This window comes from Hipposideros armiger, unplaced genomic scaffold, assembly GCF_001890085.2.
Source record: "Hipposideros armiger isolate ML-2016 unplaced genomic scaffold, ASM189008v1 scaffold_48, whole genome shotgun sequence".
In the NCBI taxonomy this organism is placed as follows: domain Eukaryota; kingdom Metazoa; phylum Chordata; class Mammalia; order Chiroptera; family Hipposideridae; genus Hipposideros; species Hipposideros armiger.
Window position 1 is genome coordinate 704,383 of NW_017731398.1, and position 21,669 is coordinate 726,051.

The 21,669-nt window shown below is 54.5% G+C and overlaps 3 protein-coding genes across 10 annotated transcripts in view; 2 read left to right on the plus strand and 1 right to left on the minus strand.

The window, feature by feature from the left end:
• Positions 1-16,346, plus strand: part of SEMA4B (semaphorin 4B) — a 47,579-nt gene extending 31,233 nt beyond the window's left edge. For all 8 annotated transcript variants that reach the window (XM_019640011.1, XM_019640013.1, XM_019640014.1 and 5 more), the window contains 13 exons: positions 7,466-7,629; positions 7,804-7,866; positions 9,417-9,515; positions 10,045-10,156; positions 10,421-10,534; positions 10,681-10,832; positions 11,477-11,658; positions 11,803-11,953; positions 12,946-13,156; positions 13,258-13,373; positions 13,630-13,796; positions 14,833-14,918; positions 15,191-16,346. In XM_019640011.1, coding sequence (XP_019495556.1) covers positions 7,466-7,629; positions 7,804-7,866; positions 9,417-9,515; positions 10,045-10,156; positions 10,421-10,534; positions 10,681-10,832; positions 11,477-11,658; positions 11,803-11,953; positions 12,946-13,156; positions 13,258-13,373; positions 13,630-13,796; positions 14,833-14,918; positions 15,191-15,921 — 2,348 coding nt within the window. In that variant the 3' untranslated portion in view covers positions 15,922-16,346. The remainder of the gene's footprint in view (positions 1-7,465; positions 7,630-7,803; positions 7,867-9,416; positions 9,516-10,044; positions 10,157-10,420; positions 10,535-10,680; positions 10,833-11,476; positions 11,659-11,802; positions 11,954-12,945; positions 13,157-13,257; positions 13,374-13,629; positions 13,797-14,832; positions 14,919-15,190) is intronic.
• A 1,148-nt stretch (positions 16,347-17,494) lies between these two features.
• Positions 17,495-20,615, minus strand: CIB1 (calcium and integrin binding 1). The gene is made up of 7 exons (XM_019640037.1): positions 20,369-20,615; positions 20,222-20,256; positions 19,130-19,238; positions 18,422-18,572; positions 18,173-18,291; positions 18,002-18,090; positions 17,495-17,761 (listed from the first exon to the last, which is right to left on the minus strand). Exons 1-7 carry the CDS (start codon positions 20,417-20,419, stop codon positions 17,740-17,742), a joined length of 576 nt encoding a protein of 191 aa, XP_019495582.1. The 5' UTR covers positions 20,420-20,615; the 3' UTR covers positions 17,495-17,739.
• Positions 20,616-20,759: 144 nt separating this feature from the next.
• The window catches only part of GDPGP1 (GDP-D-glucose phosphorylase 1), a 12,820-nt gene continuing 11,910 nt past the window's right edge, over positions 20,760-21,669 (plus strand). Inside the window, exon 1 of the mRNA XM_019640209.1 lies at positions 20,760-21,112. The gene's annotated coding sequence lies outside the window, so the exon portion shown is untranslated. The remainder of the gene's footprint in view (positions 21,113-21,669) is intronic.

The window sequence follows — 21,669 nt, forward strand, 5'->3', positions numbered from 1 at the left end:
ATGGCCAGTCCTGATTGTTGGTGACCCCGTGACCTGGGAGCAGGGCTGGGCACAGCCACGTGCTGCCTTTACTTGTCATGCCAGCAACCCTGTGAGGGCTCCCTCTCAGAGTCGGTAGGTGCCTTGTCCAGGGTTGCACAGCTGGTCAGTGATAAAAGTCAAGACTCACACATGGGTCTTATGACTGCCTTTCCTGGTCCCTGTGGCCTCTCTCCTGTGTCACCTCAGCACTTTCAGCTGTCACTCCTCTGTATGCACCCTGGGCATTCCATGCTTTGGGGAGGGGGCAGAGGAGGAACAGTGCAGTATCAGACTTCAGGGCCAGGCTGTCCCCTTTGAATCACGGGCCCCTCCTTGGACCAAAGTACCCTGAACTGGGACTAAGGGCTCTGTCAGTCATTCTTTCAATCAACAACTGTTTATTGAACAACTCTTTGGAACTTCCCTGACCAGATGACACATGACTATACAGATATGAGTAAGACACACCCTCAAGGCGCTCTCAGCCTGGTGAAGGAGACAGAAAGCCCGTCATCATCAAACAGTGGCCAGTGCATCAAAGAGGTGTGAACAGGAAACAATGGGTGCCCTGAGAAGCGGCTCTCGCCCCGTATGGGGATCCAGGAAGGCCTCCTGGAGGAGGTGAAACAGAGCTGAGTCTCAGAGGATAAGTAGGAGTTAGTCAAAAGGAAGGGCCTTCTGGGTCAGGGGAACTGCCTGAGCAAAGACGCAAGAGGAGAAATAGGACCTTGAGTTGCAGTTTGGTGTCCTTCAGTTGAAACGGGAGAGGGGGATGTGGCTGGTGAGTTAGGGGCTTGGACATAAGCACGCAATTAAGGGTTTTACACAGGACAGTGACAGTTCCCACAGAGTAGTCCTCTGGCTGCAGCGTAGCTAGGTAGGCGGCAGGCCAGTTGGGATGGAGACTGTTGCAGTGGCCCAGGTGGGAGGGTGGTGGCCTGGTTCATGCCGTGGTAGCGGGGATAGTGAGGGCAATAAACCTGGAACATACGGAGGAGGAAAAATTGGCAGGATTTGATTATGGATCGGATATTCTCGTTTTGGGGGAAACAGGGGCTGTCGGCTGTGGGACCCAAGGGCCAAGTTCAGGCTCTAGGGAACAAGAACATTCAAGAGCGAGCCCCGGAGAAGGTTGGATATCACACAGATACAAGCAGCCCAGGTTCAAGCCCCAGCTCCAGCACTCTTCCCAGATGGGTAACCACGCCAGGGTGCCTCACTTGTGCATCGGTCCTCTCATCTGAAAAAATGCACGTCGTGATGCCTGCGTCACAGCACCCATCAAGATTGTAGGCACTGATCCTTTAAAGTGCTTAGTACGTGGTCTAGTACATCCTTAGCTCTTGGAGGGTGGAGGCCCAGAAGGAGTGTGAGGGAGATGTGAAGTGGCCCTTGAGGCCCGTGTGGCAGACACCTGGAGGACAGGGGACCTTCACAAGGCCACATGCCTCCGTGAGGAGGCCGTGCCCCGGGGCATCTGGGGTCTGGCAGTGAGACGATGCCTGGGCCCTGGCAAGCGTAGGGCTGGTTGAGGCCTGACTTCCAGTCGAGGAGTGAGTGGGAGGTGAGTAAGGCATGGAGATGGCCCTGGGCGGCTCTTCTCTTCAGGATTTTGGCTGAGAAAGAGGAGGAGGGAGGTACCCTCATTTCTAGGATAAATACTAAAGAAAAAAACTGCTTTCTGTGAGGCAGAGATTAGTGACACTGGACTCTCTGAGGAGATGGGAAAACAGGGGGAAGTTGAGGGTATGTATGTCTGATGGCCCCAATTTCCTTAGGAAAAGGGGAGACATCTGTGAGAAAAGGAAGGTGGGCCGAGGGCAGAGGTCTCAGGAGAGAGAGGTCAGTAGGGAACAGCCAGCGTGGAGCAGGGCCTGGAGGCCCTGACGTTGGTCCTGGGTGGGGCAGGTAGAGGTCAGGCTCCAAGGTGACGGCAGCTTGTGACAGGTCCTGGGTTAGGGCTCTTCTGGCCAGATGGGCACAGGCAGACTGTGCGGGGCTGGAGGCCACCTGGTGACACTGGCAGGAGCTCTTGGCCTGCCCGCTCGGTGCCACAGCAGGCCACCTTGTGTGCTGTCCAGGAGCGCTGGATGCTTTGAAGCCAGGCTCCTTTGCCTACATGGTTCTTTCTTGGCTACCTGGCTCCACGCGGAGGACTTTGGGGCACACAGCCCTTCTTCTCCGCCCAGAGTGAACCTTCCTTGTTGAGAACTCTGTCCTGCGTTGGTGATGACAGAGTGTGGCCTGCCACTTCTGGCCTATCAGGCTGTCCTGCCTGGCGCTTGAGCGGTGTGGAGGGAGGACGTGTGTCCAGGTTGCTGGCTGCCCTAGTTAGCCATTGAGTCAGCTCTCCTGCTGACACAAGTGGGTCCAAGGGTCCCATGTGATTTCCTGGGAAAAGGTGCTCCTACTGAGCCTCTGGGAGGCTCTCAGGGACTGTTCCAGGCCCAGACCCTCTCTGGACTTTGTGGTTCCAGCTGCAGGGTAACAGGCTGCCACTGCTGCTGGGGGCACCGTACTGGCTCCTGACTCTACTGGTGTTTTGTGGCCTCATCCTGTTGGGGCCTGTGGGGAGCCGGATGGTAGGGCCAGGTCAGCTGTGGTGCGCAGAGCCGCCCGTGGAGAGAAAGGTGGGGTAGGCTCTGAGTCACGGCCCTGCCCTGCCACAGCTCGCTGGCTGGCAGGGGTGGGGACTGTCGGGGGTGGGGACAGAGATTGCTGAGCCTTATTCCAGTCTGAACCCTGAGAGCTCCAAGCTTCCGGCTGAGTCACAGGGAAAGAGAAACTCTAGGTGAGGCTGGGGTCTGAGTTGTTCCCGCATCACTTCCTGCTGATAGCAAAAGCCCTGGGGTGGGGAGTGGGGCCCTGCACATGGCTCTGACATGCCCAGCCCCACACGACCTTTTGGAGAAGCCTGTCGCTAGCCCCTATTTGGCTTCCTTGGAGCCCTGGACAAGCCACCTGCTCAGGCCTGCCGAGGGTGGATGGAAAGGTTTCATCCCACCTGGGAAAACTGGCCACAGCCTCAGGCAGCCCGGCTCTCTCCATACTGGACTAACCCACTGGTAGAGAATATGGGGGTTGGCACCCTCCACCACACAGACAGCAGCTTAGAAGTTAAGACCAACCCAGAGGTGTGCCAGCACTCATGGAGCCGAGGGCGCAAACACCCCCTCCCCGTCACCTCTGCACAAACAGCACCCTGGAGCGAGCACACAAGCATGGACAAGCCCTGTGGTGGGGCACGCGCGTACCTGCGAGCGTACACACACACACACACACACACACACACACACACACACACACGTGCATGCACAAGCTCAGGCAGGGCCTGCACAGATGCCTGTGTTGGGACTGTAGGTGACCCCAGACATTTGGCGCTCAGGTGACACCACTCAGGGAACCGCCAAGCAGGGACCAGCTCACACACAAAACATGGGCCTGTGACAGCATTCTGTTCCTGAGCCGATGTCTCTGACGGGCCCTGAGACCTTTGTGTGACCAGGTGCAGGCCAAGGTTAGAGCTGCCTGGCATGAGCATTTTCACCGTGAGGACGAGGAAGCTCGGCTCCTCCCAGCTGTGCTCTCGCTGGGCTGGATTTTCCTGCAGGGCTTTGGGCTTTTGTTTTTGATCCACTCGAGTGTTGAACGTGTGCCAGACACCATGCCAACCCTGGGATAACGTGTGCAGTTGTTTTCAGTAAGCTCTCGGTAAACGTGGCTTATTATGTATATTATTATTTACATACATAATCTCATTTCTTCTCATAACAACCCTGTGAAGCAAGGTGCTATTATCCCCACTGTACAGATAAGGAAAGTGAGGTTCCAAGAAGTTAAGTGGCTTGCCCTGGTAGCAAAGGGCTAGTCAGTGACAGAGGCAGGGTTTGAACCCAGGTCTCTCAGCCTCGAGAGTCTGCACTCCTAATCGCTCACGTTGAGACTCCCTGTTGGAAAGCCAGCCCCACTGAAGAGCCCCTGTGAAGTGCACAGTGCAGGAGGGATCGTGGGGGCTGAGGCCTTCAGGACACCACAGCTTTGAGTCTGAGCGGACCAGGGCAAGGAGACACAGGAGGAACATCCCCAGGATGGGAAGGTGTGGGGTGAGGGGCCCCACGCTCAGTTCTCTGTGGCATTTCTGTCCCTGTGCTCCGATGTGACTTGACTGTAGTCCCAAAATGACTGGAGGAGGTGTGGAGGCTCCTAAGCAGCTGGCTTGTGTGGACAGCTGGGCTGGGCTGGGGATGGGTAGCTGGTACCCTGGCTGCCCCTCCAGCTGGGTCATACTCTGTGTGCGTCACCCATGGCAGGTTTCCACCCCCGTCCAGGCCTGAGTGGGGCCGAGCCGTCACCTGGACTTCAGTTTTTATCTCTGACCTTTGATGTTTTTATATCTGGACAGATTCCAAGAGCAGCCTTCTGCCCAGGCAGATAAGCATTGGCAAATTTGAGCCAGCCCTTGCTTTTCAGAAAACTGGAGGGGTGCAAAAGATAAGGTGGGACCGCAGTAACCATTTGCCATAGCCTCCCTGACTTCTCGTGAGACTGCTGTGAGTTTTATGTTTTTTCACGCGCTCCATGATACACGTGAGAAAGCGAAAGCTACCTGAGAGGATGTCTACACTGCCCTACAAAGGACCGAGAGGGTATTTCTCAAAGTATAGTCCTTGGACCATTCACCCCAGAATCACCTGGGAGCTTGTAAAATTACACATGCTCAGACCCTCTCCCCGGCCCCAGAATCAAGCAGGCAGGGTCTGGAGTTGAGATCTTCTGGGTGATTTTTTTGTCACATCCTGCAGTTTGCAGACCATGGGCTCCAGGAAGAGACCTCCGGAGCCGGCCTCCCACCGCTAGTCTCTATTTTGCTGTGTGGCTTTGTGTAAGTTGCTTGAGCTCTCTGAGCTTTGATTGCTTCATTTGTAAAGTGGGGATAACAACAGTCCCTACCTGCTAGGGACCTGATGTTGTGGGCATGCACGCAGTTAGTATCTAGAACCCATTTTCCCGGAGTGGACCTGCAGTGGCCGACAGGAGGGGTCTCCTTAGGGTGGTGGTTCTTCCCAGGAAGAGAGCATAGAAAGGTCAGGCTGCTGCTTCCGGAAGGCTCATCAGCTCATTGGCACAAAACACAAGCAACATAATTGGGGCCCGGTGTGTTGGAAAGTTTTCTGGTTGGAAAGAGTGGGAGGTTAGTGCTGGGAAATTTCCTTGAGCCTCCCAGTGTGTAGAGGGCCCATGGGAATTGGTGAGGAATCGGGAATTTGAGACAAAAGACCTAGAGTCTGGTATGATACTGGACTTCCTAGTTCAGAGAGGCCTTAACTTCTCCGACCACAGCTGCCCTATATCGTTTCAGCAGCAGCAGCAGAGTTCAGACTCTAGACATTAGGCAGGAGTCTCGCCCGCTGTGAATTCCCAGTGCAGCCCAGTTCTAGGAGGGAGGCTTGTCACTGGTATGTGTTCCTCCTCTTGGAAGTGAGGATAAGATAACTTCATTTCTCTTTTCTCTTCAACTGCTGGGAGGCTCAGCAGCCCATCTCTAGTAGCTGTGTGGCGACTTATGACCTGCTGCTTCTGGAAATCTGTCCTTTTCTGGTTTCCGTGTTTTCTTCAGATTTGTTTTTCTTTTCCCTCTGCTCTCGATTTTAGTGTTTATATTTCACTACCTTCTTTTCTTTATGTTTCCTCACCCTTGTGGAACCAGGCTGGGGGTATGTAAAACCACTCATCGTGTAAACACACACAAAGCCATGTTCACAACGGCTTTGTTGGCATGTGGTACGTTGGCTTCCTCTGCTTCGTGAAACTGCATTTGTTTGTATGGTCATAATCCACTGGTCAGTTAGGAGATGCCTGAGGTTGGGCAGGGTGGCTGCTTGTTGCTTGTTTTTCTTTTCCTATCAGCTGCTTAGAATTTTTAAAATAATTTCTCTCCAAATCCATTAGTCACTTAGAGCACACACAGTACCCTGGTGGATAGATGTGTGTATGTGTTTATTTCTGTTTTCTTCTTCTCCTCTTTAATTTATTTCTTCCGTATTACACAAGTATAACCTGTAGAATCCAAAAATGATAACAAGTGAAAAGAAAAAAAAAATTCCCTGTAATCCTACCAGGGCTCCCACTTGTCAGCATTTTGTGATTCATCCTTCTGGATTTTTTTTCTATGTTTCTATTTTTCCCCACAAAAAAATACAATCTAACTATACATACTATTTTATAACTTCAGTTTCACTTCGTGGTAAATAATTAGTATCTTGTAATTACATATTCTATAACAATGAAAGGCATTTAAAATTTGTATCAAGGATACGTGCACATAATTTTTTTTTTTAAGTATAGGATGATTTATTGGGACAAGCAACAAACTTCCTCGATCTTCCCTAGCCCCAGACCTGATTAAAGGGACAACTTTTAACGACCTAGGCTTCTTGTCATACAGTGGTTCCCTCTGTATATTTAAGTGAAATGCTTATATCCCTTTTTCTGGCCTTACGTGACATACGGATTTGCTGCTGAGAAAAATAAGGCTTTCCATCACTTACATCACACTTCCCCACCTTCTCCAAACATTTTTTCTGCCACTATAGTTAGTTACCTTGGCAACTTAAAATAATATGCCCTAACCTCAGTTTCTTGTCCCCTTAACCGTTGACAGTCTCTTGCGGCACTCTTTGCTCTTAGAGGACGATATAGACACTTCATTATCCTAACTGCCCTTGCCCCAGGGTCACGGTGTCTGTCTATTGTACGTTCAAGTTTCTGAGATCAAGGCTGATAACATGAACATCCTGTTTAATAACCGTAAGTCTTCTATGTGTAGCTGTGAGGTGGTGCTAAGAGTTGAAGACCAGTGTCTGCATTTCTGTTCCGATGTAAATCGTGTTCACTGAGGGCTGTGCCGTGCTTAGAAGTTCTCTGTGGACTATATGCCACTCAAAGGGGAGTGTTACAGGTCCTTTCCTTTCTTACATGCTGTTGTGTGCTCGAAACCCATCGCTTTCTATTTTAGTTCGCTTCGTAGTTTGACCATGCCTTTTTATATAACCTGGTTTGCTTGTTTTTCTGGGCCTTCTAATACAATATCACTTTTACCAGCTGTTCGTGTTCCATCAAACAAAGTATTAGGATCATTTTCACCCAGCCTCCTGTGGCTGGACATTTAGGTTGTTTTAATTTTTCGTTAATGTGAATGGTGCTGTAATTCATGTTTCCGCCTCCCCCCCTCCCCATTCACCTTTGTGCATTGGTTTCTTGCATAATGTTTGTGAGTCTGGGAACGCTGCTCCCTTTAAGCCTGATCCCCTTGTCCCCAGCCCCTTGCCACCCACTCTGCCTTGCTGACCCACCTTCATTCTGATTGGTCCATTCTAGAGGTCCATAGAAGAGGGTTTTCATGAGAAGGGTGACCTCTGGGTAATGTCCACCTTCCTCTCCCCAGATTCTGAAAAGCGGCCATTCTTCAGATTCCAAGCTGAAAACATCTCCAACTACACGGCCCTTCTGCTGAGCAGGGACGGCAAGACCCTGTACGTGGGTGCCCGAGAGGCCCTCTTCGCACTCAACAGCAGTGTCAGCTTCCTACCAGGAGGAGGGTACCAGGAGGTGAGAGATGATGCCCGGGGCTGGCTAGGCTGGGCAGAGGATGGCAGAGGGGAAGATGAGCAGGACAACGGACCTTCTGGGTCCAAGGAGGGTGCAAACAGAGAGGGGAGCGGAGCCGGAAGGCGTACCTCCCATTCCTACACGCGTACTTACCTGCCCGCTCTCATCCCCCAGCTGCTGTGGAGCGCAGATGCCGAGAGGAAACAACAGTGCAGCTTCAAGGGCAAGGACCCACAGGTGAATTAGCACCTGAAGGTGACCTGGGCTGCAGGCGGGTTGGAGGGTGGTGGACCTGGACTCAGGATGGAGGCTGGAGTGGGAGCAGATGCAGCCAGCAGCGGTGGACAGGGCACAAGCTTCTGGGATGGCCAGACCTGGGTTTGAATCTACTCATTATCTCTGTGACCTTGGACAAGTAGACTGGTGAGCCTTGGTGTCCCCACCTGTAAAATGGGGATATCGATACCTGCAGATGGCACCTGATGTGGCAGGTCTGACAGATCCTGCTTTGGTTTGGGCCACACCAATGGTGTGGGGGGGTTCTGATCCAGTCCGGAGTTCTCCTGGAGGACTCCCCACCATTCCCAGAGGCCTCCTGGTGCTGAGTGCAGCAGGGGACTGCCAAGGTGAAGGAAAAGAACACCGGACTTGGGGTCAGGACACAGGTTCAAGTCCTGACTGCCCCTGACTGCTTTTATTCAGCAACCATTTATTAAGCACTTGCTGTATGCCCAGGTACTTTTAGACACTGGAGATATAATTGTGACAAAGAAGAAAGAACCATAGGCAAAAATCAGTCCGTTTAAAAGGTGGTCAGGTTACACTTCATTAGGAAAAGAGACGCCTGGGCCAAGACAAGGAGGAGGTGAGGGACTTGTCCACTGGGCACGGGGAGAAGGAGCAGGACTGTGGACTTTATTCTGAGTGGAGTGTTTAGGGAACCATTGGAGGTCTGGTCAGAGGAATTGCATGGTCGGCCGTGTGTTTTAAGAGGGTCGTTCTGAAGGCCCTCAGAATGTTTTAAGAGGGTCAACTGAGTGGCTCAGTTGGTTAAGAGCTTGCTCAAGAGTGCGAGCTCTGAGCAACACTGTCGCTGGTTTGATTCCCGGCCCGAGCTGAGCTACCGCTGAGCTGCAAACAGGTGGCAGGACGGCTCAGCTAAAAAACGAAAACAAAAACAAAAGATATGCCAAATTCTGAGAGGGTCACTCTGGCCACCATGGACAGAGGGAAGGAGACCTGTGGAGGGGCATGAGGTGATGGGGACCCAGACCAGGGTGTTACCAATAAAGGGAGTAAGAAATGGTCACATTCCCGATGTACTTTGAAGATGGGGCTGCCAGGATTTCCTGATGGAGAAATGGCGGCAGGGAAGGGTTTGGGCAGCTATCAGAAGCTGGGCTGGAGATGCTCGTAGATGCTTGTGGAGGCTGTCCGTGAGTCTGGGGCCCAGGGGTCAGGGCTGAGTGTCTCCTCCTGCTCTGGGCTGTGGGTTGGGATGGACCAGTGGTTTCTACTGAGGTCCTGAAGAGGACCCTCAGGGGCCAGGACAGCCCAAGATGGGGGATTTTTGTGCCTCACCCCACACTGAAGAAAAGTCTACCAACCACACAGCTGGCTGAGCTCCAAGGTCCCCGTCAAGCACACATGCACTCGCTTGTGGCCCTTGGTCTACTGGGTCCTGGGAGGCTCCTGTTCCCAGATTCTCCAGTGAGTCTGGGGGGAGGATGTGGTGGTACCCCCTGGTGGCTGGATTGGGCCTGACAGCTTCCTCCCTCCTTCCCCAGCGTGATTGTCAAAACTACATAAAGATCCTCCTGCCACTCAACAGCAGCCACCTGTTCACCTGCGGCACTGGGGCCTTCAGCCCCCTGTGCACCTACATCGTGAGTGTCCCTCCTCCACTGGCTCGCCGGCGGCTAGCCTGGGAACTGCCCCTTTTCTGCCACAGGGAGCTAGCTGTTCCCTAGCCCCAGCCCTGAAGGAGGGGTGCGTGTGATCGTCCAGGCACTAAGATCCCGGCCAAGTCACGGCGACACCCTGTAGATTCCTCACCCCTTCTCCAATTCCTCACACCCTTGCGTTTCTACCTTACGCACACCTTAGCAGAGGGTGGCGTTTTGAGGCTGTGGGTTGGAGCGCTGGCCTGGAGCCGGACATACCTTGGTTTGGATTATATTGCTGCCCCTTTCTGGCTCACATCTTTCTAAACCTCGTCTCCCCTCTCCCAACTGGGGTCACTAGTGCCCACCGCAGGGGTCACTGCCAGACAGTGCCGGCACTGTCCTGGGTGCTGGGATGGGGAGGACGGGCTGTGTGACCTCTTCCCGTACCCCCCTAGAGTTGCCTTCTCTATCTAGCGTCCCCTTCCTTCCGCTGGCGTGTTCCTGAGCCTTTCTGTCTGCTACCCTGCAGAACGTGGAGAACTTCACGCTGGCACAGGATGAGACGGGGAATGTCCTCCTGGAAGATGGCAAGGGTCGTTGTCCCTTTGACCCCAATTTCAAGTCCACGGCCCTGGTGGTTGGTGAGTGTTGGGGGCAGGGTGGGTTCATTGAGGCTCCCAGGGCAGGGGGCAGGAGGGCCCCAGGCCTGAGCTGGTGGGACCCTGCCATGGTGGTTCTCAGTGCAGAGTGACCCTGCGCTGCCCTTGGGTTTGGCTTCTCCTAGTTCCCACTCCTTCCTCTGTGCACCCCAAGCGAGGTGGGCAGGGCTGGGGTCACTCTAGGCCCTGAGCAGGGAAGGGAGGCCGTGCCAAGGGGCCGTTCCCATGGGAATGTTCTCTTGGCAGATGGCGAGCTCTACACTGGAACAGTCAGCAACTTCCAGGGGAATGACCCGGCCATCTCCCGGAGCCAAAGCCTCCGGCCTACCAAGACCGAGAGCTCCCTCAACTGGCTACAAGGTGAAGTCCTGTCACCGGCCACCAGTGGGCACGCCCTGGAGCCTTAGGGAGGGGGCACTCCCTCCTGCCCCGGCTGGGCCTGAGAACAGAATTTCGCCTATCTGGTCTTCCTGGGCTGACTCTGAGCTCCCTGCCGGCCCCCACAGACCCTGCGTTTGTAGCGTCGGCCTACATTCCCGAGAGCCTGGGCAGCCCGGAAGGGGACGACGACAAGATCTACTTCTTCTTCAGAGAGACTGGCCAGGAGTTTGAGTTCTTTGAGAACACCATCGTGTCCCGCATTGCCCGTGTCTGCAAGGTGAGCCCCAGAAGGTTCTAGAAAGCAACACAGGTACATGATCTGGAAATGCCAGGAGGTCCCGCTTCTGTGGCCTTCTCTGGTCGTCTGACCTTGAGCAGGTCCCTTGCCTTCTCAGCTTCCTGGTCTGTCGAAGCCGACATCAGAGTTTCCACGTGGATTAAATTAATCCATGGAAAGCTTTTCGGCATGGGATAGGCAGCAACTCAACGTTGCCTGTTAGTGTTATATTCCTACCGCCCCACCGCAAGAAGTGACCACTGTTAACATTTTGGAGGCTTCTTTGCTAATGATTTCTTTATATATATGTATTTATATTATTAAAAAAACCACTTACTAGCAAGAGTTGTACTGCAGTGCAGTACAACAGGAAGTCATGACCTCTTTCCATATTTGGAGACAGACTCCCCTTTGTCCTTTTGTGTGGGATTCCACAGTGAGGAAATCGCTGTCATTTGCTTAGCCTGGTGATGGGGCCTAAACGCTGCCTCCAACTCTTCTTGATTTTACATGGAACTCAGGCCTGTCTTTGGCTTGCCTGCCCTCCCTAGTGTCTGTCCCAGCTACTGCTGGGGAGGGGACAGCAAGGAGCACCAAGCCCCCCACCTAAGTGCCTAAGCCCAGCCTCTGTCTCCCTCCCACAGGGTGACAAGGGTGGCGAGCGAATCCTGCAGCAGCGCTGGACGTCCTTCCTGAAGGCCCAGCTGCTGTGCTCCCGGCCTGACGATGGCTTCCCATTCAACATGCTGCAGGATGTCTTCACGCTGAGCCCCAGCCCCCAGGACTGGCAGGACACCCTTTTCTACGGGGTCTTCACATCCCAGTGGTACAGCTTCTGGGACATAGCTGGGAATGGTGGGGGGGGGGTGAGGCGGGGCAGGCACTGGGGCCCAAAAGCCAACCTTTGGGTCCAACTGGCCTAATCTTCAGCTCTGGGGCTCCTGGATTAATCCAGCCATTTCTTTTATAGGCACGGGGGGACCACCGAGGGCTCTGCCATCTGTGTCTTCACCATGACGGATGTGCAGAGGGCTTTCAACGGCCTCTACAAGGAGGTGAACCGTGAGACGCAGCAGTGGTACACCGTGACCTACCCGGTACCCACGCCCCGGCCCGGCGCGGTGAGGATTTCTCCCTGCACCAGGGTGGGGTGCCGGGAAGATGGGGCCCCACCCCAGGCTCGGATCACTTGGCTTCTCCAAGTCTGTTTTCTCACCTTGAAAGTGGGAACAGAAGCCCAGGCCTGCTTGTCCTACTGGGTTAGATGTGACCGTGAATGTCGCGATGCTTACAAACCTTTCGGGGTGGGCAGGTGTGTCCTTATCAGGGCACTCACTGCGTGCTTCTGTAATTGTCTGTTCACTCGTGCCTTCCCCTCAGCTGTGAGCTGCTTATGGAGTTATTGAGTGATAAAGGACCAGGCCCTGAGAGAAATAGTTCTTTCTTCTTTTCTTCCAGCCTAAAGGGCCCCTCCCCAAGCAGGCTTGAGACAGGATATGGGTACCAGCAGTTTATAGGGGAGGAGATCCCAGGAGGCAGCATGAGGAAATAGGAAAGTGAGAAGGAGGGAGCGAAGCCAGAAAGGGTGTGCCTATGAGCCCTTACTGCTGTGGGCACCTGGGGCTCAGTTCCCTGGGGCCCTGAGAGGCTGTGTGGAGCACATGTCAGCATTGCCCCGTTAGAGTGTTTGTCACCAACCCCTGTGCCTCATTGGCTGAAGGTCACTCCAGGGCTCTTACAGAGAACACCCTCGGGTAGGAGAATCAAGAAGCTCAAGGTAGTGTGGGAACAAACTGCAGGCAAACCTGGTCAGCGAAAGGGTGCTAACCGAGCAGGAAGTTGGTCCTGCTGCTCAGGGCCTGGGGGAGGGGCAGGGAGGAGGCACAGCAGGGCAACCTGCCAGCTGGGGCCCTTGCGTGCCCCACACCCTGAGCTTTGCCCGATGGCCTCCAGATGAGCGCCTTGGCTCTGCAGACCTGCAGGCGATGTGCCACGGCTTCTGAGGGCGGGCCAGCACCCCTGCCGTGCCCTGGGGAGGCAGCCAGGGCAGGGTCCGTGGGCCCCCATCCTGCCCTGAGTGTCGCTTTCCTCATGCTGCCACCTTCTCCTTCAGTGCATCACCAACAGCGCCCGGGAGAAGAAGATCAGCTCGTCCCTGCAGCTTCCCGACCGTGTGCTGAACTTTCTCAAGGACCACTTCCTGATGGACGGGCAGGTCCGAAGCCGCCTGCTGCTGCTGCAGCCGCAGGCCCGCTACCAGCGGGTGACCGTGCACCGCGTATCTGGCCTGCACCACACCTATGACGTCCTCTTCCTGGGCACCGGTGAGTGGCTGCAGCAGGCCAGGCTCCCCGTCCAGACGGCATGGCTGTGGGGTCGTGGGCAGTGGGTTCCACTCAGGGCCTGAGTACTGCCCTCGCTCCAGGTGATGGCCGGCTACACAAAGCAGTGGTCATGGGCCCCAGGGTGCACATCATTGAGGAGCTGCAGATCTTCTTACCAGGACAGGCCGTGCAGAACCTCCTCCTAGACGCTGACAGGGTGAGACCAGGCGGAAGGGGCCGTACCGCGTGCTTGGAGTGCCCTCTGATCGAAAAGCAGTCCCCACCCAGCTTTCCCCCACTTGCCCCAGTGGGATGGGAAGATCCAGGCCTGTGGCCTGAGCTATCGGAAAATGGGGTGCCCAGATGCATGAGAGGAGGCCCTCGGGGAGTGGCTGTGGTGGGCACGTGAGCCAGGTGTGGCCGTGGGTGGCCCTGGCTACCCGGGCCTGCCTCTCATCTCTGTGTCTGTGCAGGGACTGCTGTATGCTGCCTCCTACTCGGGTGTAGTCCAGGTGCCTGTGGCCAACTGCAGCCTGTACCGGAGCTGCGGGGACTGCCTCCTTGCCCGGGACCCCTACTGCGCTTGGAGTGGCTCCAGCTGCAGGCACATCAGCCTGTACCACCCTGAGGCAGCCTCCAGGTGAGACCTCCTGGAGGCCCCTTCCCACTTGTTTATCCACCCCCCCGTGCATTTGGCTTCGGAGCACCTTTTCCGGGCCCACTGCAGAGTCACTACGTAGCTTCGTTTGCGTCCACTGTCGGCATAGTGATTAATTAGCTCCCCTTCTGACTCTCAAAAGTGTTGTGGTTCAGATGATAAATTGTTTGCCTTACCCAGCTATAAAGCGGTGACAGGATTTGGAAAAGTATGAAATGTCACAGCTTTGCAGGGGAATGTGGATTAGCGTGTGTGTTTAAGTAACAAAAAATAAGGTCCACGCAACTGTCCATTAACAAACCCATTGAAAACAGTTTTCAGAATAACTTGTTTGGGTTGTAAAAGGTTTATACAGAAAACTTAAAAAATAGAGATAAGCCCAATCAAAATATAACTACCCCTAATCCCACCACCTAGAGAGAATCACAGTGAGGATTTGATATATTTCCTCCCCGATTCTTCTGTATAGTTTAAAATAAACAAAATACATATTTTTAAATTAAAATGGGGTCTGCCCCACTTGTAGTGTCCTTGCTTCACACAGGGGGATACGTGGTGCCAGTTTCAGATTTCAAAAAAACCACATCTGAGTACACATCTGTACACCTGGTCAGACACACCAAAAATGCTCCCTGTGATGATCGCTGGGTGGTAGATTGTGGGTGATTTTTGCCCAACCTTGTGCTTGGTTGAATATTTCAGGTTTTCTGGGTACTTTTCTTCTTTAATGTATTCTATTAAAGTCAGTGCACGTGCATTGCTTTAAAAGAGACAGCTGTATACGTACAGACCCAGCTCTCTTTCCACACTTTTTCTAAAGGCTCGTGCTGCTTTTGTAATTCAGGGAAGTATTGTAGTAACTTTTATTTGAAGTAAATAGTGTGTAGACAGAGATGCTGACTCAGCCCTTACGGGGATGGCTGCATGAGGACCCGTGTTGCACCTAGGTTGGGGTGGGTGGGGGAGTGCAGGCTCACAAGGCATTCCTGGCCTATCCCAAACTCTCTTTGGTCCTCAGGCCATGGATCCAGGACATTGAGGAGGCTAACGCCAAGGTCCTCTGCAGCACTTTCTCGGCCAAGCCCCGGGTTTCTGTACCAACAGGTAACGTGTCCCTCAAAGGGTGGAGGGAGGCAGGGGCCAAGTTGCTTAGAAGGCTCCTGAATTTGGGCACTGGTGGGTGTAAATGCCTTTCCTCCCATCCTCATCCCTCCAGCCTGCAAGCAGGGTCCTGGGAAGTGAGAGTCACAGTCTTCCAAGTCCTCAGAGTTGCCATCGTGGCATGATGAGCACAGCCCAGAGGGAGGTGGGTGATCTGGGGCTGCCGGGGCTGCCAGGCCCCCTGTAACCTGTGCCTGTGCCTCCTCTGCCTGCAGGCGAGAAGCTGTGTGAACAAGTCCAGTTCCAGCCCAATACAGTGAACACCTTGGCCTGCCCCCTCCTCTCCAACCTGGCGACCCGGCTCTGGCTGCACAATGGGGCCCCTATCAATGCCTCGGCCTCCTGCCGGGTGCTGCCCACTGGGGACCTGCTACTGGTGGGCAGCCACCAGGAGCTGGGGGTGTTCCAGTGCTGGTCACGAGAGGAGGGCTTCCAGCAGCTAGTGGCCAGCTACTGCCCAAAGGTAGAGGACATGGTGGCAGATCGGAGCGGAAAAGGGCCTGTCATCATCAACACGTCGCGGGTGAGTGCACCAGCCTATGGCAAGGCCAGCTGGGGTACGGACAAGTCCTATTGGACTGAGTTCCTGGTGATGTGCACGCTGTTTGTGTTAGCCACGCTGCTCCTGATTTTATTCTTCCTCTACCGGCATCGGGGCGGCATGAAAGACTTCCTGAAGCAGGGGGAGTGTGCCAGTGTGCACCCCAAAACCCGTCCTGTAGCGTTGCCACCTGAGACCCGGCCACTCAATGGCGTCGGCCCTCCTAGCACCCCACTCGACCACCGAGGCTACCAGGCCCTGTCGGATAGCTCCCCGGGGCCCCGGGTCTTCACTGAATCAGAGAAGAGGCCACTCAGCATCCATGACAGCTTTGTTGAGGTGTCCCCGGTGTGCCCCCGGCCCCGGGTCCGCCTAGGCTCTGAGATTCGGGACTCGGTCGTGTGACACCTGACTTCTAGAGGACACCACCCTGGCTTCAGGGGCCGTGAATACTCAGAGGGGGTCAGCTGGACTTCTGCTTCTCGTGACACACAACGTGGTACCCAGCCAGCCCTTGGGAGTCATGGAGCTGGCTGGCCAGCTACTCTTCAAGCAGCGTGGCCCCCTCCAAACCAGATAGCCATGGCCCCGGAGGTCCTGGCTGAAGATGGCGCCTGCCTAGGTGGGAAGAACAGTACTTCTTACGTAAACTGAGCCTTCTGAAAATGTGAAATGAGAGTGAGAAGTGAGACGACATAGAATGCTGTGTACGTGGCCGTTGTAGTTCCCAGCCCTCAGTCTCAGGGGGGACTTTGGGGAGACAGACAGCAGCCTGGCCCCAGTGCTTGGATTCACCTCGTCCACGGGAATTAAAGGCATTGTCACACCCCAAAAAAAACAATAACAAAAACAATTTGGAATCATCCAAAGTGGTCGTTTGAGACCGTTTGTAATCCCTCACCAGCTGGCCTCTTCCAACCTCTGCCCTTTTCACTGCAGAGCCAGAGGCCAGCTCAGGCTCCATGGGTCCTGCCTGGCCAGCTGGCCGAGTTGTTACGGCCATCATCCTGTCACCTCAGGGACCGGAGAGCTATGCTGGCACAGCAGCCCACAGAAAGCCCTGGGCTCGAGCCACCTCTGGACCTTTCCAGCCTGTATCAGGCTGTAGTCACATGAGAGAGCAGGCAGCATAAGCCCAGGAGAGATTTTGACGATGTACACCTTGCCCTTGAATTCTAGGAAGAGACGGTTGCCTGCTTTCCTATCTCCATCCTGAGAACCCATCTGCTTCTATCCCCACATCACCCCTAGCCTTGTCTTCGAGGCCAGGCCCCCTTCATCCCCACACTTTGCCTGCCTCCACTCTCTAAAGGATATTGATACTGCCCAACATTTTCATGGGCCCTGAATTTATGTGGGTTTTATATTTTTTTTTTAAATGAGGTGCACTTTACAGCCATTTTTTGTAATAAAATGTAAACAACTGTAATTGAATCGTGGCCCTTCCTCTTAAAGGACTGTTGCTTTTTGAGGTTGGTCTAGTTCTCTGACTTCTAGAGGGTTCCGAGCCTCCTCCTTCCAGGGGCCAGTGGGCCAGAGCCAGCCTCGCCTGGACGACTGCATCTCCCCGTGGAGTGTGGTTCTTCAGGTGCGGGGTTGAACACACAGATGGGGTGGGGGCAGCAGACTCATTCACTGTACCTCAACCCCTTACTCTGTTCAGGGGTGGGGGCACAGAGGACAGGGTGTTTTGTTTAACTCTGTAAAATTTTTTAAAAATGATCATACAGTAAATGAATTTTTCTTTTGGTATACAGTTCTATAAATCTGAACACACATAGAAATTCATGTGACCCCCACTACAGTCAGGATCCAGGTGGAGTTCCATCCCCCCAGGCTACCCTTTCATGTTCACTGCCTCAAGAGGGGGTGGGGAAGCCCAGTGTGCCTCCCAGTGGTCATGTATTCCTAGTGTGGCCGAAGTCTCCTGAACCTGAAGCCCAGTCCTTCCTCATACCAGTGTTTCTAGGGTCACGCACAGAGTCAAAACTGCTACACCTTTATTATTGATTAGTAGAAACACAAACAAAGCAAATGACAATGGCAGTTTGAAGGGGAGAGGCCCTGACATGGGAGGCCCTCCCCCAACCTAGACAAGACTGCGCAGTGCCAGCTCGACTGGGCCAGCTTGGCCGGCCCTGGCAACACAGGCGTAACCTTGGGCACAGCTCAGCAGTGGAAAGGTTCTTTGACAAGGTGCTGGGACACACACTGTGGCTCCTGTCACAGGACAATCTTGAAGGAGCTAAACAAGAGAAGAGTGGGTTGGATTTTCTACTGGAAGACAAGTGTTAGGAGTAACACAAACGTTCCCACCTCTCCCCTAAGACCCTTTTGAATGAGTTGTGTCCCACATCTGTCAGTTCCCTTTGGGAGAAGAGATACCCTGACACATTTAGAGGAAGCAGGGGGCTTTCCTGAGCACCATCCCCATAACACCGTGCCGGACCCAGATGCCACCCACATCTTGGGACCACTGTTATACCTGGCAAAGTCCGGTGAACGGGAGATGACGTGCTGGAACTCAGAGAGGTTGATGGTCCCATCCCTATCAATGTCGGACTCTTCCAGGATCTGGGAAAGGGAGCGTGTCAGGCCAAAGCCTCAACCTTTCCCTCCGCTCAGGGGCCCACCCCTGCTGGGCCCAGATGCTCACATTGTCAATGAGCTGCTTCATCTCTGAAGCACTGAGCCGGGTGTCCTCGCCCTCTCCTGTGAGGCAGTTCACGAGCCGGCTCAGGTCTTCTCTGTTCAAGGTTCCATCGTCATCGAAATCTAGACAGCAGACACAGGAAGCCCAAAAGGATGTGGTCAGGATGAGTTCCAGGGTTCCAGAATGAGCCCAGCTCCCAAGCAGTACCACTGGGGAGACCATGAGTTCTACCAGGCCCCTTCCAGTCCTTACCGAAGATGCGGAAGGCATAGTGGGACTTGATGTCTGGCGTTGCTGTGTCACTGAACACACTGAGGAGGTCCAGGAAGTCCTCGAAGCTCAGGCTGTCTCTGTCTGGGGAGGTTGAGAAGACCTTGCAGATTCGCTCCTTGAAGGGGTTGGCCTAGGAAGAGAGCCTCTGTGAACACCGCAGGACGCAGCCCAGTCACACATTCAAACCTTACTGGGAACTGGAGGAAGGAGGCTCGTGGGGGAGAATGACGAGCACTTTGGGGCCAGCATGGGGGTGCAGGACCAGTGACCCAGCTGGGGAGGGGGCAGGAACGGCTTCTGGGAGTCAGAGATTAACCCACAGGTTGGCCTGAGGGCAGAGAAGGAAGGCAGTCTAAGCAAAGAGAACAAAATAGGCTGGTTAACTGAATGCTTATTGTGTTATAGGCACTAGGCATAGAAAATTTCATAGCAGCCCTATTGAGAGGCAATCAACCTCTGGAACAGGGTTTCTCAAACTGGAATAAGGTAACTCAATTCCTCTTTGAAGCTCCAAGACTATGTTTTAGAAGCCCAATTTGAAAAACACCACTCTAGATGATTCCAGTAGGTGCTTTAGGTAAAGCCCTTGCCCCCCAGGAAATTGGGGCTAAACAGAGAAAAGACCAGAATGGGGACCAGTGACTGCATGACTTCAAGATGAGTAGCAGAGGGGAGGGGGGCTGGCACCTTGAGCTCTGGAAGGCTGAGGATCTGCTCCAAGGACACCCGTGCCTGCAGTGACTCCTGCGTACTCCGGTACTCGTGCGGAAGCAGCTCACAGAACCGCCTGTGGGCTCTGGTAGAAGGAGGGGGACCTGTTGGTGTACCCTCCTGTGTGCATTACATCCCCACTCCTTGCCTTGCTGCCCACTGCACATCAGGTGAGGAGCTAAGCCACATACAGAGAGAACTTGAGTCAGCAGGCTTGATAAGCCAAAGGGAAATATGTCACAAGATGGTACAGGCTGGGACTCCATTCTTGCAATGGGTACTTCCTAGGGGCCTACTGTGTGCCAGGCATGTGCTGAATGGGCACTGGTCCTAGAGCTCCCTGAGAGATGGAGAGGTTGGGGACGGAGCCAGAAGTTGGCCCTGAAGAACAGGGAGAAAAGAGCAGAGCCTCCCTCTTTTTAGGAGCTACACTGATCTATCTCCTCCGTAGCCCCACCTCCTTCCCCCTGGGATTACTTTAGCCCAGGGAAGCTGGTACACGGCTAGGAAGGGGGTTCCAGCCCCAGTTCAAATCCTCTTTCTCGGAGTGTAGTCTTAGGCAAGTTACCAATCCTCTCTGGACCTGCTTCATTGCCCCTGTACCTCCCTTGGAAGGATTAAATTAGGTAATGTAGGGTAATCCAGCGCCGTTCCTAGCAAGTGCTCAGTAAACGTTAACGGTTACTGTACTCTTCAGGTAAAGTTGGGAGAAGGAGCCAGGCTCCCCAAGGCTTCTCTGGCTTTGCCAGGAGGCAGTCAGCCGAGAGCCACAGCAGCCCCCGCCGGACTGGGGCAGGAAGTTCGGGTCTGCTGAGGCCAGTGGAGCACAGGGTCAAAAAGCGCCCAACTTTGGCTGGGGGTTGCACAGCTGGGGGCCCCGTGCGGGCGGGGAGGGCGTGCCCGCAGCCGGGCACAGCCGAGGGCTCGGGACGCAGGACTGCAGTTCCGGCTCAGCTGCCGACTTCGGGCAGGCCCCTCCCTCTGAGAGGGCCTCAGTTTGCCCATCTGCAAGACAGAGGCCCCCGAAAGAAAGAGGATCCCGGAGAAAAGGTTCGAGACGGCACTTACAGGAGGATCTCCTGCTTGGTCAGGAACGTCAGGTCCTGGAAGGCAGAAGACAGGTAGTCAGCGGACCCGTCCTCCCGCCGGCTCCAGGACTCCGCTCCCGAGCTCAGGCCAGCGCGCAAACTCCCCGGGGCCCAGAGTCCCGCGCACCTGGTACTCGGCCAGCAGCTCCTTGGACAGGCGGCTGCCCGAGCCCCCCATTGCCGCGCCGCGCGCACAGCTCCACCAACTCTTCTCGGGACGCCGGCAACTTTCTCACTTCCGCCCTCGGGCCGCGTCCCCGCCCCGTCCCCGCGGCAACAGCTCCTGGGCCTAGCGTCCCCGGGCCCGCCCCCTCCTTAAAGCGCTCAGGAGATCCCAGCCGGGTTCCGCCACCGGCGCCCAGCTCCGGGCGGTCCCCGGCAACTTGGAGGCGGGGCCCTGGGCAGGGCCGGACTCTCCGGGGCGGAGCCCAAGCCGCACGGCCCCGCCTCCATGGGGGCGGGACGGGGCACGCCGCGTGCGTGCGTGCAGGCTGCGCATGCGTTAAGAGCGCCACGCCTTCGCTATGGCCGCGGTAGGACCTTCAGGGAAGTCGCGCGATGCATCCTCCTCACCTGCAGTAGGTGGTCCCGGTGGCGACTTGGGCGAGGTCCAGTAAGGGGCATCAGGGAAGTCTCTGGAGCCAGGTTAACCGAAAAACTCGCGGAGAGAGGCCGTGTGCTGCCCCTCTGCTCAGGAACGGCTTTTCCATCCAGACGTTACCACCCGGCACCCGCCTCACGTGTTGCAGCCCTCTTGCCACCTCTGCAGAAATAATCATAACGTTGCTGCCTACTGAGGCTGTTTACTGACGACCCACCTAATGCCAAGCTCTGTGCACAGCTACTGCGATTCTTACAACAGCCCTACAAGGTAGGGTCCCATTTCAAAATGTGGAAGTACAGAGGTCCAGAGGGGCTGGGGTGGCTTGTTTAGGCTCCGGCATTTAGAAAGCCATTTAAGAAAGCCGTCGCTCCCTTCTAAGGCTGCCTTCAAAGCTTCCCACTGTTGTAGTCTTCACTCCAACCCGTATGCTTTCCTCTGTGAGCCCCACTGTTGTGGAAATATTTTACCCTGCACCCAGACTGTGCTGACCTCCTGGTAGCTCTTGCTTGCCCCTCAAAACCCCTAGGACAATGCTTGGCACATAGTAGGCTCTCAATAAGTATTTATTGGATGCATGCATGAATGCGTGAACCTATACTATCTCAAAAGGGGAGGATTCCAAGCTGTTTAGAGGCGGAAGCGGAGGTGACATGAATTCTTTTGTTTTCAGTTTTATCGAGGTATACTTGACAGATAAAGTCGAGGGGTTAATTCTTTTTTTTTTTACTTTTTTTTAATTAAATTATTTTTATTATGAAATACACATTTTTAAGAATTAGTTTCAGCTGTACAACACAGTGCAATAGTTATACTTTTTACCCCTC